At 43.1% G+C, this 12,046-nt stretch overlaps 1 protein-coding gene and 1 long non-coding RNA gene across 2 annotated transcripts in view; one reads left to right on the forward strand and one right to left on the reverse strand.

Moving 5' to 3' along the window:
- Positions 1-12,046, forward strand: part of IGFBP4 (insulin like growth factor binding protein 4) — a 59,742-nt gene that overhangs the window by 40,895 nt on the left and 6,801 nt on the right. Inside the window, exons 2-3 of the mRNA XM_077252413.1 lie at positions 6,449-6,606; positions 6,869-6,997. Coding sequence (XP_077108528.1) covers positions 6,449-6,606; positions 6,869-6,997 — 287 coding nt within the window. The remainder of the gene's footprint in view (positions 1-6,448; positions 6,607-6,868; positions 6,998-12,046) is intronic.
- LOC143765583 (uncharacterized) overlaps positions 1-12,046 on the reverse strand; it is a 91,065-nt gene that overhangs the window by 7,908 nt on the left and 71,111 nt on the right. The gene's annotated exons all lie outside the window — the stretch shown is intronic.

The raw sequence follows: 12,046 nt of genomic DNA on the forward strand, positions 1-12,046 counted from the left end.
CTTTGGGTCGTTGTCTTGTTGGAAGATGAAATGATGACCCATCTTAAGATCCTTGATGGAGGAGTGGAGGTTCTTGGCCAAAATCTCCAGGTAGGCCGTGCTATCCATCTTCCCATGGATGCGGACCAGATGGCCAGGCCCCTTGGCTGAGAAACAGCCCCACAGCATGATGCTGCCACCACCATGCTTGACTGTAGGGATGGTATTCTTGGGGTCGTATGCAGTGCCATCCAGTCTCCAAACGTCACGTGTGTGGTTGGCACCAAATATCTCGATCTTGGTCTCATCAGACCAGAGAACCTTGAACCAGTCAGTCTCAGAGTCCTCCAATTGATCATGAGCAAACTGTAGACGAGCCTTGACATGATGCTTTGAAAGTAAAGGTACCTTACGGGCTCGTCTGGAACGGAGACCATTGCGGTGGAGTACGTTACTTATGGTATTGACTGAAACCAATGTCCCCACTGCCATGAGATCTTCCCGGAGCTCCTTCCTTGTTGTCCTTGGGTTAGCCTTGACTCTTCAGACAAGCCTGGCCTCGGCACGGGAGGAAACTTTCAAAGGCTGTCCAGGCCATGGAAGGCTAACAGTAGTTCCATAAGCCTTCCACTTCCGGATGATGCTCCCAACAGTGGAGACAGGTAGGCCCAACTCCTTGGAAAGGGTTTTGTACCCCTTGCCAGCCTTGTGACCCTCCACGATCTTGTCTCTGATGGCCTTGGAATGCTCCTTTGTCTTTCCCATGTTGACCATGTATGAGTGCTGTTCACAAGTTTGGGGAGGGTCTTAAATAGTCAGAAAAGGCTGGAAAAAGAGATAATTAATCCAAACATGTGAAGCTCATTGTTCTTTGTGCCTGAACTACTTCTTAATACTTTAGGGGAACCAAACAGAATTCTGGTGGGTTGAGGGGTTGAATAATAAATGACCCTCTGAAAAGACTTTTCACAATTTAAAAAAAAAATAAACAAAGAAATAACATTCTTTTTTGCTGCAGTGCATTTCACACCTCCAGGCTGATCTACAGTCCAAATGTCACAATGCCAAGTTAATTCCAAATGTGTAAACCTGCTAAATCTGCAGGGGGTTGAATACTACTTGTAGGCACTGTATATGACCTATTAATATGGGCATACAGGTGATAGAAATGTTATACTAGTCCTACCTGTATAACTCATATTAATGTTCTTGTTGTTGAGAAAACTTATATTCTTTCCCTAGGCTTGCGGTGCCTGGATGAAATCCTTGCCTCCTGTCTTCATTATAATAATACTGCCCTCCCATGCACATTAGTTGTGGTGCTGGAATATCGCGCTTGAGCCCTGCACTACCTTCACAATATGTACCTTTTCCTCCCCTCTATGGGCACTGCATTCAGGGACCTTCTGCACAGGCAAGTCACGGTGACCTCCGGCGTGCACGCCGGTAAGATCCTCTCTCCGCCTCCTTCCTACATAGTCATCACTAGGAACCATGTATACATAGCGATGACTATGCAGGGAGGAAGTGGGGAGAGCATCTTATCGGCGTGCACGCAGGCGGACACTGGAGCGGAAGTTGCCTGCGCAGAAGATCCATGAATGCAGTGCCCATAGAAGGGAGGATGAGGTAAGTATTTCTGAGGGACTGAAGGGCGCCTGCGCGGGATTCCGAGGCCATAACTGATGTGTATGGGAGGGGGTAGTATTACAATGAAGACAGAAGGCAGGGATTTCTTCGAAGCACAGCACACCCCGGAGCCTGGAAGAAATCATTAGCATAAAGACAGAATATAACATTTCTCAGCAACAAGACCATTAATATGAGGCATACAGGTAGGACTAGTGTAACATTTCTATCACCTGTATGCCCATATTAATAAGTCATATACTTCCCAGGTGGGGTGACAGACTACTTTTAAAGAAAGGTAATTATAATACCAGAAATCTGTTACTTTGATATTTTCTTACTTGAATATCTGTTCAAAGAAATTGCACAGGAATAATTCTAAGAAAGAAATTACTTAGAAAAAACTCTATGTCCTCCAGTACAGTCGACCAGCAGCCAAGACGTTAAAATTCCTTACATCCTCCCCTGTTGCCCATAAAGAAGGAAAATCACTTGCCAATCTGGCCCTGCTCCAGCCTGCTTTCTGAGATTACCATCTTGGATGGATGTCACGCCAGCTATGCTCCAGAGAAATACACATGGACCAGCCAGCACCTTCTAGAGGGCCTGTCAGACTTTCCATGAGCTCATAAGAGAACTGGGGCTGCAGGACAGCAGAAAGCAGACAGTGTGGTGGGGGAGGGTATGGGAGCTGAGGGTGACCCCATTAACACCTTGGACCCAACACTGGGGTTTGCAATGCAGCTTTGATGTTGTTTTACTAGTAAATTTGCCAAAAGCAGCAACTCCCCAAAGCGTTAACACTTTTCCTGGCTCCTTTCTGTCTGTGTCAGTGTGTATCAGGCTGCATATCCCTTAACTCACTATGTTCTCTGCCATCTCGTATTAGAGGAACAGACAGTAGTTTTTACATTTCAGAATCAAAATGCACAAATATAGATATATACTGTTATGTGTAGTATACAGACTTGTCTGCCATAACAATAAAACTACCTGCCTAATACTGTACCGCGAGCTGCGATGCTCTGTGTGCTGACACCTTTCTATCTTACCCTGCAGTAGCTTTTTCAGCAATTTGTGCTACAGTTATTTGGGATCAGAACAGCCGGAAAAAAACCCTTAAAAAATTAGACCTTATTATCAGTTTAAAAACAAGGTATAAAAACCCAGTGTAGTATGTCTGCCACAAACGGTGTAGGGTCAGAAATAGCGAAAGGCTAAATTTCCACAAAAAAATTAGATTGATCAAAAAATCTTTATGGGAAAGGGGTTGGGGGTTTCTTACCCTCACTAACCCTACCTAACCGCAGCGATTGGCGCCTTAATAATTGCTCAAATCCTTACATTTGCTCATCTCTTCCACTTCCAGCACATCAATTCCAAAAACCATTTACCAGTTGCATAATATATCGTTCCCCTTGACACGTGACATTGGGGCTAGATAATCAATGTTGTAAAGGGGGCTGGCTTCGCTAATGAACTGAGTTAGACCTCCAGCCTTCTTAAAGGAAATTTGTCACCAGGTTTTGCTATGTAATCTGAGAACAGAATGATATAAGGGCTTAGACCCTGACTCCAGCAATGTGTCACGTACTAATCTGCATGCTGTCAGTTTGATAAAATCCCTGTTTTATCTGCTGCAGAACTAGCAGTTCTGTAATGCAGAGTTCTGTATAACCCCACCCCAGCTTTTCTGTACACTCCGCATTGCTAATCACTGATGGGGGTGGGGTTACACTAAGCAGGAGGACTTACATGGCACAAGACAATTAGTTCTCTAGTAATAATCTCCTGCTGATAAAATACTGATTTTATTGAAACAACAATACACAGCTCCATAAGTGACACATTACTGGAATTAGGGTCTCTGACTCTACATTATGCTGCTTTCAGATTACATCACAAAAATCTGTTCACAAATTCCCTTTAAAGCAGGTCACAAACATAAAGGGGCAGAGGAAGGTCTCGGACTGAGACTGAATAACTGTTGGATGGAGAGTCTTGGAAAATGTACTGAGAGAGGAGTGTCAAATTGGGACATTGGTGCAGATTTATGTAATACAGAAATTTTCCAATCACAGATATATTTAAAAGATGGAGATTTATACACTTTCTGCCACATTCTGACTAGACATGCTCAGCTTTGCTAAATTCAAACGTCTAGTTGGCATGTGACCGCATGTATGTAAATTGCATACTTGCGGTCACATGACTGCCTGCTCTTGCTGACAACACCGAATTATCCTGCCGCTGTGTAGTGCACGTGCTGTGAGGATTCAGAAGTCTGCAGCCATACAGAGTCATTCCAGACTTTTATCAGAGGACCAGACAACCCCTTTAAGCTGAACAAAACAGAATTCCTTGATAGATCACGTTCTTGAGTTCTTAGTTTTTTAAATGGTAATGCATAAAAGAATTAGGATTTATGATCTATTGTAGGTATCAGCAATCTTTGACATTCCAGATGCTGTGTAACTACAACTCCCAACATGTTAGACAGCCACCTGAGAGTCCCTGAGTGACAGGGAAAGCGGGCAGTTTTTATTTAACTACACCTGGAGTGTTGGAGGTTCCTGACCCATGATCTAGGGGACATCTCCATCAACCACATTGAGTGCTATTCCTAAAATAGGTGTTAATTGCAAAAAAAGTGGATCTTCTTTTGCCAGCAACAGGCAATTTGGAACAACTCTCTTTTTGGAACAGTCAATCTAAATATTCTGGAGATGAAATGTGTTGGAATCACCATTGTTTTAAAACCAATAAAACTAAGGAAAAGTTAAAAGAATTAAAAAACATGGTGGCTTTTTCTAAAAACAGCACCACTCTTTTCCACTGGTTGTATGTGGTATTGTCCTTTTATTAATCAAATTTTGTCAAAGCGAAATACCAGGAAGTGTCAAAAACAAAGCAGTTTTATTTAAAACATAATTCACCAAAAAGACACAAAAACGTAAAAATTATGATAAAAAACGCATGTAACCTATATTAGTATATATCTGCAGAAATGGTACAGAAAATCTGCACCAAATACTCATCATAGGAACATATCCTTAATTTCACATGAATTACAAAGATATCAGCAGTGACTGATTTTCTATGTAAAATATGCACCTTACGGCTTCATGCACATGGCAGAGATGTATGGGAGCCTGTACAATACTTCACAGATGCCATATGGCTCCCTAACAGAAACTACATGGCCTCTGAGAGCTGCCATAAAGGCTGAAATAGGTGCACTATGTACAGAGGTATTCTCCATTTTCCAGATTAAATGCACAAAAAGTTTAGAAACAATTTCTTGATTGTGAGATGAAGGAATCTCCAAGGCATATGGTTACTCAACAAAAGAGATGAGTGAATCTTTCTGAAATTCTAGTTCGCCAGCTTTGCCTAATTTCTCCCCCCAAAATTGTATCAAAAATACACCAAACCCTCTAATTGCCCTGAAAAGACAGTCATGACACTCTGAGGTCTTCTAGATTGTAGCCAATCAATTTCAAGCTCTTTAATGCAAACACAACTTTAGGAAAGTCAAAGTGACATCAACACACATGGCTATGGGTAAGCAAATGCTTACCGTATTTCACAGTCGTGCCGTCACACACTGTAATAATTATAGGGGATAACTCAGGAGACTCTTTGCGTGGAACAAGACAACTACAGGACACAGTTTTATAAGTGGTAAAGTCTATATTATCACACGGTGATTCAAACAGGTGCAGAGAGAAACTCAAGTCCACAACACTTGGTGCAAATAATAAATGCAGCTTCGCAGTCTATAAGAAACTTCAGAGGAAAATGCAATCAAGCAGAAAGTCTATGAAGCACAGTTATTCTTGAGGATACTTGACACGAATAAATCCTTGTCTTAGTCCAGGCACAGATAGATATGCTTATAGGCAGTTCAAATCATATCTTAGCTCAACCAGGGAGGCCTGGTTAATAGTCTCAGGTTTTTTGCAGAGCAGCAACAGCTTACATGTCCAGCAAATGCAGATGGAAGTAAACACGAACAGCAGATGAAGGAGGATTACTGGAAACTTGTGTATGCAGCAGGAACTCAGAGCAGAGTAGCAGGATCACCACACAGGTTCACAGGAGCAGGTGTATAGCCAGGGAGTAATCAGAGGTCAGGAGCTGGATGCAAGGCAGAATACTCTAGCACAGACTGAAGGCTGGGGTGGAGTTTTATAGCAGGAAGACACAGTGCACATGAGACCAAAGACGCCATCTTGGAAAAGGGCAGTAATGCACAAAAGGTAAAAAATGTTCAGAGTCCTGACACACACTATGTGTACAATTAGTTCAGTGTTTTATGGCTTTCTCTTCCTATCTGTACTTCTAGACTGTGAGCTGTTGCATCATCTCATTATCCAGACCACAAAATGGCTGCTGCATTCCCTGCCTCTGCTTTTATATAGGTTATTCTAATACGTCCTGATTTACTGTACTATACCATGTGATAACTGCAAGACATTATGAAGAAACCCGGCCAACCACACCTGAAGTAATTTGAGCCTTCTCTGGCTGATGCAATCTTCTGGAAATTCTAACATTGTGGCATTTATTTTTGCCAAAACGCCCAAAGTGAAAAGCAAACGATCTGAATTTGACAGGTTTAATGAATTGCGAAAAATTTGACAAAAATTCAATTAGCATCAAATCAATCATCTCTACTCAATAAGGATTCTCCCATATTGGGCATTACAGCTAAACTATGTAATATTTTGGGTTAGATTTAGGCCACTTTACTGTGATGCAAACATTGTAGGACCTTAATAGAATATTGTGTGGATAAATAGTTTTAACAATAAATCATGTTGTGTTTTTTTTTCAGCTGAAGATGACAACGTAAATATCAATTTAAATCCCTGTCCTACCAATGACAAGATCTGCATTCAAAAAGAACAGGCAAAAGCAAACCAGAACGTAAAGCACAAAATGAAAAAGCACTCTGGGGGCCAAAAAAACTTCAACAATCTTCCTGTCCAAATGGTATGATGCCACCAGTTTCAACATGGTCATGTTGAGCATTGCTAAGCTGTCCACTGATTGAGTAATTGCAGCTCAGACTCATTGTTTTCAATGGTGCTGAGCTGCAGTACCAGACACAACCTATAGACAGGCATAGCGCTGTTTTTGGAAGAAAGTAGGCTTGTTTCCATAATCTTGGATAGCCAAATCATTCAAAACATGTCTATGCAGGGGTCTCCTCATTATCTTGGTGGTGTTTAACTTGAGTTGTTTTTTTTCGTAGGGCACTTGCCACATGGCATTGAACGTAGCATTAGAAAGATTGGCATCTCTAAAGACCAAGACACAGGAGGATTTTCTAAATTACCCAATTCCAAATTGTGACCGGGATGGAAGCTTTAACCCTAAACAGGTACATTGATCCTTTTTACTTCCTGTTCTATAGAGATTACTTTTTAACAGTCATTATGACAGGATCGATAACAGCATATAACACAAGAACCATCATTCACAATAGGTGATGTCACACCTCACTTCCTCCTCTCATTTAAAATGGTTATTCAGGACTTTTATCATTTTTTGTATGGGCTAAGAACTAACAGGCAGGCAGTCAAGCTACTTGATGTGCATGGGGACGTTCTCTACTGGCTTAGCTGGTGATTTTCATGCTTTATTTCACCTCTTGTCAACAGAGAAGCTGTTCCTCTTCCGGTCTGCTCTGTAAACAGGGCATCACTGCAGACGTCATGCCGATAGGCAGCTGGCTTCCCACAGTTATGTAGTGGGAAGCCAGCTGTCAATCACCATGATATCAGAAGAGCAGGGTAGAAGAGAAGGACACTGATCTGTCAACGTGATGTCAGCAAAAACCGTAGGAGAGATCCGTGACCACTTTGAGCTGGCAGAGATAGGCACTAGGCATATCAGGCATGTAGTTATCAACTGCCTGTTTATTAGTTCTTAGTCCCATATGCAAAAATAATAAAAGCCTTATAATAATGACCTTAGGCTATATCATAGCAAGTCTAGAAAATGTTCCTACACAAGAGCATGTCACAGGCGCTACTATCCATGAGGCTGCTAAAAAGAATAGCAAACATAAGCCTAATATTAGGTCCCTTTTCCCTTTAATGCTGCAGTGAAATTAAGTACTGATGCACATTCCAGGTTTTATGAAGGTCAATAACAGCCAACATACAGAATTAATCGTTCAAAATGGAAGTTGTCACCTCCAGATATGCTATTTATCTGCAGATATAGGTATAATCTGCAGGTAAGTATCATTTAAATCCTGTCTACTGCTTACTAGAGCAGCGACTACAGAGAGAAAATTAAGTTTTATTCTTCCGGCAGCCGATTGCTTTCAGTCATTGGGACGGTGCAGGGAGCAATCACCACTCACTACACAGTGAGTGCACTGTAATCAGTCCCCAGCACATTGACTGACAACCTGTCTGTGCATATACATTGCACACACACTGTAGAGCAGGTTGTGAATCAAAGTGCAGTGGTGTGACGATACAACCTCTGGCAAAAATTATGTAATCACCGGCCTTGGAGGATGTTCATTCAGTTGTTTAATTTTGTAGAAAAAAATCAGATCACAGACATGGCACAGAACTAGTCATTTCAAATGGCAACTTTCAGGCTTTAAGAAACACTAAAAGAAATCAAGAACAAAAAATGTGGTAGTCAGTAATGGTTCATTTTTTTAACCAAGCATAGGGGAAAAATGATGGAATCACTCAATTTTAAGGAAAAAATTATGGAATCAACCTAAAAATGGATTCTCATCCTAGCCCCACATGTCTCAGTCATGACCCCATATACAGTACAGACCAAAAGTTTGGGCACACCTTCTCATTTAAAGATTTTTCTGTATTTTCATGACTATGAAAATTGTACATTCGTACTGAAGGCATCAAAACTATGAATTAACACATGTGGAATTATATACTTAACAAAAAAGTGTGAAACAACTGAAATTATGTCTTTTTGTCTAGGTTCTTCAAAGTAGCCACCTTTTGCTTTGATGACAGCTTTGCACACTCTTGGCATTCTCTTGATGAGCTTCAAGAGGTAGTCACCGGGAATGGTTTTCACTTCACAGGTGTGCCCTGTCAGGTTTAATAAGTGGGATTTCTTGCCTTATAAATGGGGTTGGGACCATCAGTTGTGTTGTGCAGAAGTCTGGTGGATACACAGCTGATAGTCCTACTGAATAGACTGTTAGAATTTGTATTATGGCAAGAAAAAAGCCGCTAAGTAAAGAAAAACGTATGGCCATCATTACTTTAAGAAATGAAGGTCAGTCAGTCCGAAAAATTGGGAAAACTTTGAAAGTGTTCTCAAGTGCAGTGGCAAAAACCATCAGGTGCTACAAAGAAACTGGCTCACATGAGGACCGCCCCAGGAAAGGAAGACCAAGAATCACCTTTGCTTCTGAGGATAAGTTTATCCGAGTCACCAGCCTCAGAAATCGCAGGTTAACAACAGCTCAGACTATAGACCAGGTCAATGCCACACAGAGTTCTATGCAAATTGCCTCTTCTGAGAAAAAGAGGACTTAACTCTATAGCGCCACCTGTTGGAAGTAGCGATCCTACAAGTCACAATCAACCCTCTAACGAGTCATGCAATATGACTTAGGATAAAAGCCAAATCAGTATCTCAATTCGCAGACACGGTGTTTCGGGCTGTTGGCCCTCGTCAGTGCGAAGCATGAGAACTGATTTGGCTAGGTGAGAGGCTCTGGACTGGCGTCTAAGGGGTATCGTTTCTCCTTATGGAGAGTGACATACCATCTCTGGCTTGTCAAGGTAAGGAGGCTTATTTGCCGTACAATGCTCCTCTGGGAAATTAAATATGCAAATTGCCTCTTCTGAGAAAAAGAGGACTTAACTCTATAGCACCACCTGTTGGAAGTAGCGATCCTACAAGTCACAATCAACCCTCTAACGAGTCGTGCAATATGACTTAGCATAAAAGCCAAATCAGTATCTCAATTCGCAGACACGGTGTTTCGGGCTGTTGGCCCTCGTCAGTGCGAAGCATGAGAACTGATTTGGCTAGGTGAGAGGCTCTGGACTGGGGTCTAAGGGGTATCGTTTCTCCTTATGGAGAGTGACATACCATCTCTGGCTTGTCAAGGTAAGGAGGCTTATTTGCCGTACAATGCTCCTCTGGGAAATTAAATATGCAAATTGCCTCTTCTGAGAAAAAGAGGACTTAACTATACACAGAGTTCTAGCAGCAGACACATCTCTACAACAACTGTTAAGAGGAGACTTTGTGCAGCAGACCTTCATGGTAAAATAGTTGTTAGGAAACCACTGCTAAGGATAGGGAACAAGCAGTAGACACTTGTTTGGGCTTAAGAACACAAGGAGTGGATATTAGACCAGTGGATATCTGTGCTTTGGTCTGATGAGTCCAAATTTGAGATCTTTGGTTCCAACCACCGTCTTTGTGCGACGCAGAAAAGGTGAACGGATGGACTCTACATGCCTGGTTCCCACCGTGAAGCATGGAGGAGAAGGTGTGATGGTGAGGGGGTGCTTTGCTGGTGACACTGTTGGGGATTTATTCAAAATTGAAGGCATACTGAACCAGCATGGCTACCACAGCATTTTGCAGCGGCATGCTATTCCATCCGGTTTGCGTTTAGTTGGACCATCATTTATTTTTCAACAGGACAATGACCCCAAACACACCTCCAGGCTGTGTAATGGCTACTTGACCAAGGAGAGTGATGGGGTGCTACGCCAGATGACCTGGCCTCCACAGTCACCAGACCTGAACCCAATCGAGATGGTTTGGGGTGAGCTGGACCACAGAGTGAAGGCAAAAGGGCCAACAAGTGCTAAGCATCTCTGGGAACTCCTTCAAGATTGTTGGAAGATTATTCCCGGTGACTGCCTCTTGAAGCTCACCAAGAGTGTGCAATTTGCATATTTAATTTCCCAGAGGAGCATTGTACGGCAAATAAGCCTCCTTACCTTGACAAGCCAGCTTGTATGTCACTCTCCATAAGGAGAAACGATACCCCTTAGACCCCAGTCCAGAGCCTCTCACCTAGCCAAATCAGTTCTCATGCTTCGCACTGACGAGGGCCAACAGCCCGAAACACCATGTCTGCGAATTGAGATACTGATTTGGCTTTTATCCTAAGTCATATTGCACAACTCGTTAGAGGGTTGATTGTTACTTGTAGGATCGCTACTTCCAACAGGTGGCACTATAGAGTTAAGTCCTCTTTGTCTCAGAAGAGGCAATTTGCAAAAGTGTGCAAAGCAGTCAACAAAGCAAAAGGTGGCTGCTTTGAAGAACCAAGAATATAAGATATAATTTCAGTTGTTTCACACTTTTTTGTTAAGTATATAATTCCACATGTGTTAATTCATAGTTTTGATGCCTTCAGTGCGAATGTACAATTTTCATAGTCATGAAAATACAGAAAAATCTTTAAATGAGAAGGTGTGTCCAAACTTTTGGTCTGTACTGTATGTCCTCTCATCCTGGCCCCACATGTCTCTATCCTGCCCCCCCATATGTCCTGTCATCCTGGCCCCACATGTCTACAACATTCCCCCAAATATGTCCTTTCATCCTTGCCCCACATGTCTCCAACATGCCCCCATATATGTCCTCTCATACTGCCCCACTTGTCTCTATCCTGCCCTCCCCCTATATGTCCTTTCATCCTGGCCCACATGTCTCCATCCTGCCCCCCACATATGTCCACTCATCCTGGCCCACATGTTTCCATCATGCCTCCATTTATGTCCTCTCATACTGCCCCCACATGTCTCCATCCTGTCCCCCACATGTTTCCATCCTGCCCCCACATGTCTCCATCCTGCCCCCATGCGGCCCACCACATATCTCCATCCTGCCCCCATATATGTCCTCTCATCCTGGCCCCACATGTCTCTATCCTGCCCTCCCCCTATATGTCCTCTTATCCTGGCCCCACATGTCTCCATCCATTCCCCCCATATATGTTTTTTCATCCTGGCCCCACATGGCTCCATCTTGCCCCCCCCACATGTCTCCATCTTGCCCTCACATCAGTCCTCTCATTCTGGCCCCACGTCTCTATCCTGGCCCCCCACATCTCCATCATGCCCCCCATACAGTATATGTCCTGTCATCCTGGACTTGACATGTCTCCATCCTGCCCCCATTTACAGTATGTCCTCTCATCCTTGCCCCACATGTCTCCATCCTGTCCCCATATGTCCTCTAATCATGGACCCACTTCTCCATCATGCCCCCATATATGTCCTCCCATATTGGCCCCACATGTCTCCATCCAGCCCTCCACATGTGTCCTCTCATCCTGGCTCCACGTATCTGCATCCTGCCCCCCACATGTGTCCTCTCATCCTGGTTCCACATGTCTCCATCATGCCCCCATATGTCCTCTCATCCTGGCCCCACATGTTTTCATCATGCCCCC

Source organism: Ranitomeya variabilis, chromosome 4, assembly GCF_051348905.1.
Source record: "Ranitomeya variabilis isolate aRanVar5 chromosome 4, aRanVar5.hap1, whole genome shotgun sequence".
In the NCBI taxonomy this organism is placed as follows: Eukaryota; Metazoa; Chordata; class Amphibia; order Anura; family Dendrobatidae; genus Ranitomeya; species Ranitomeya variabilis.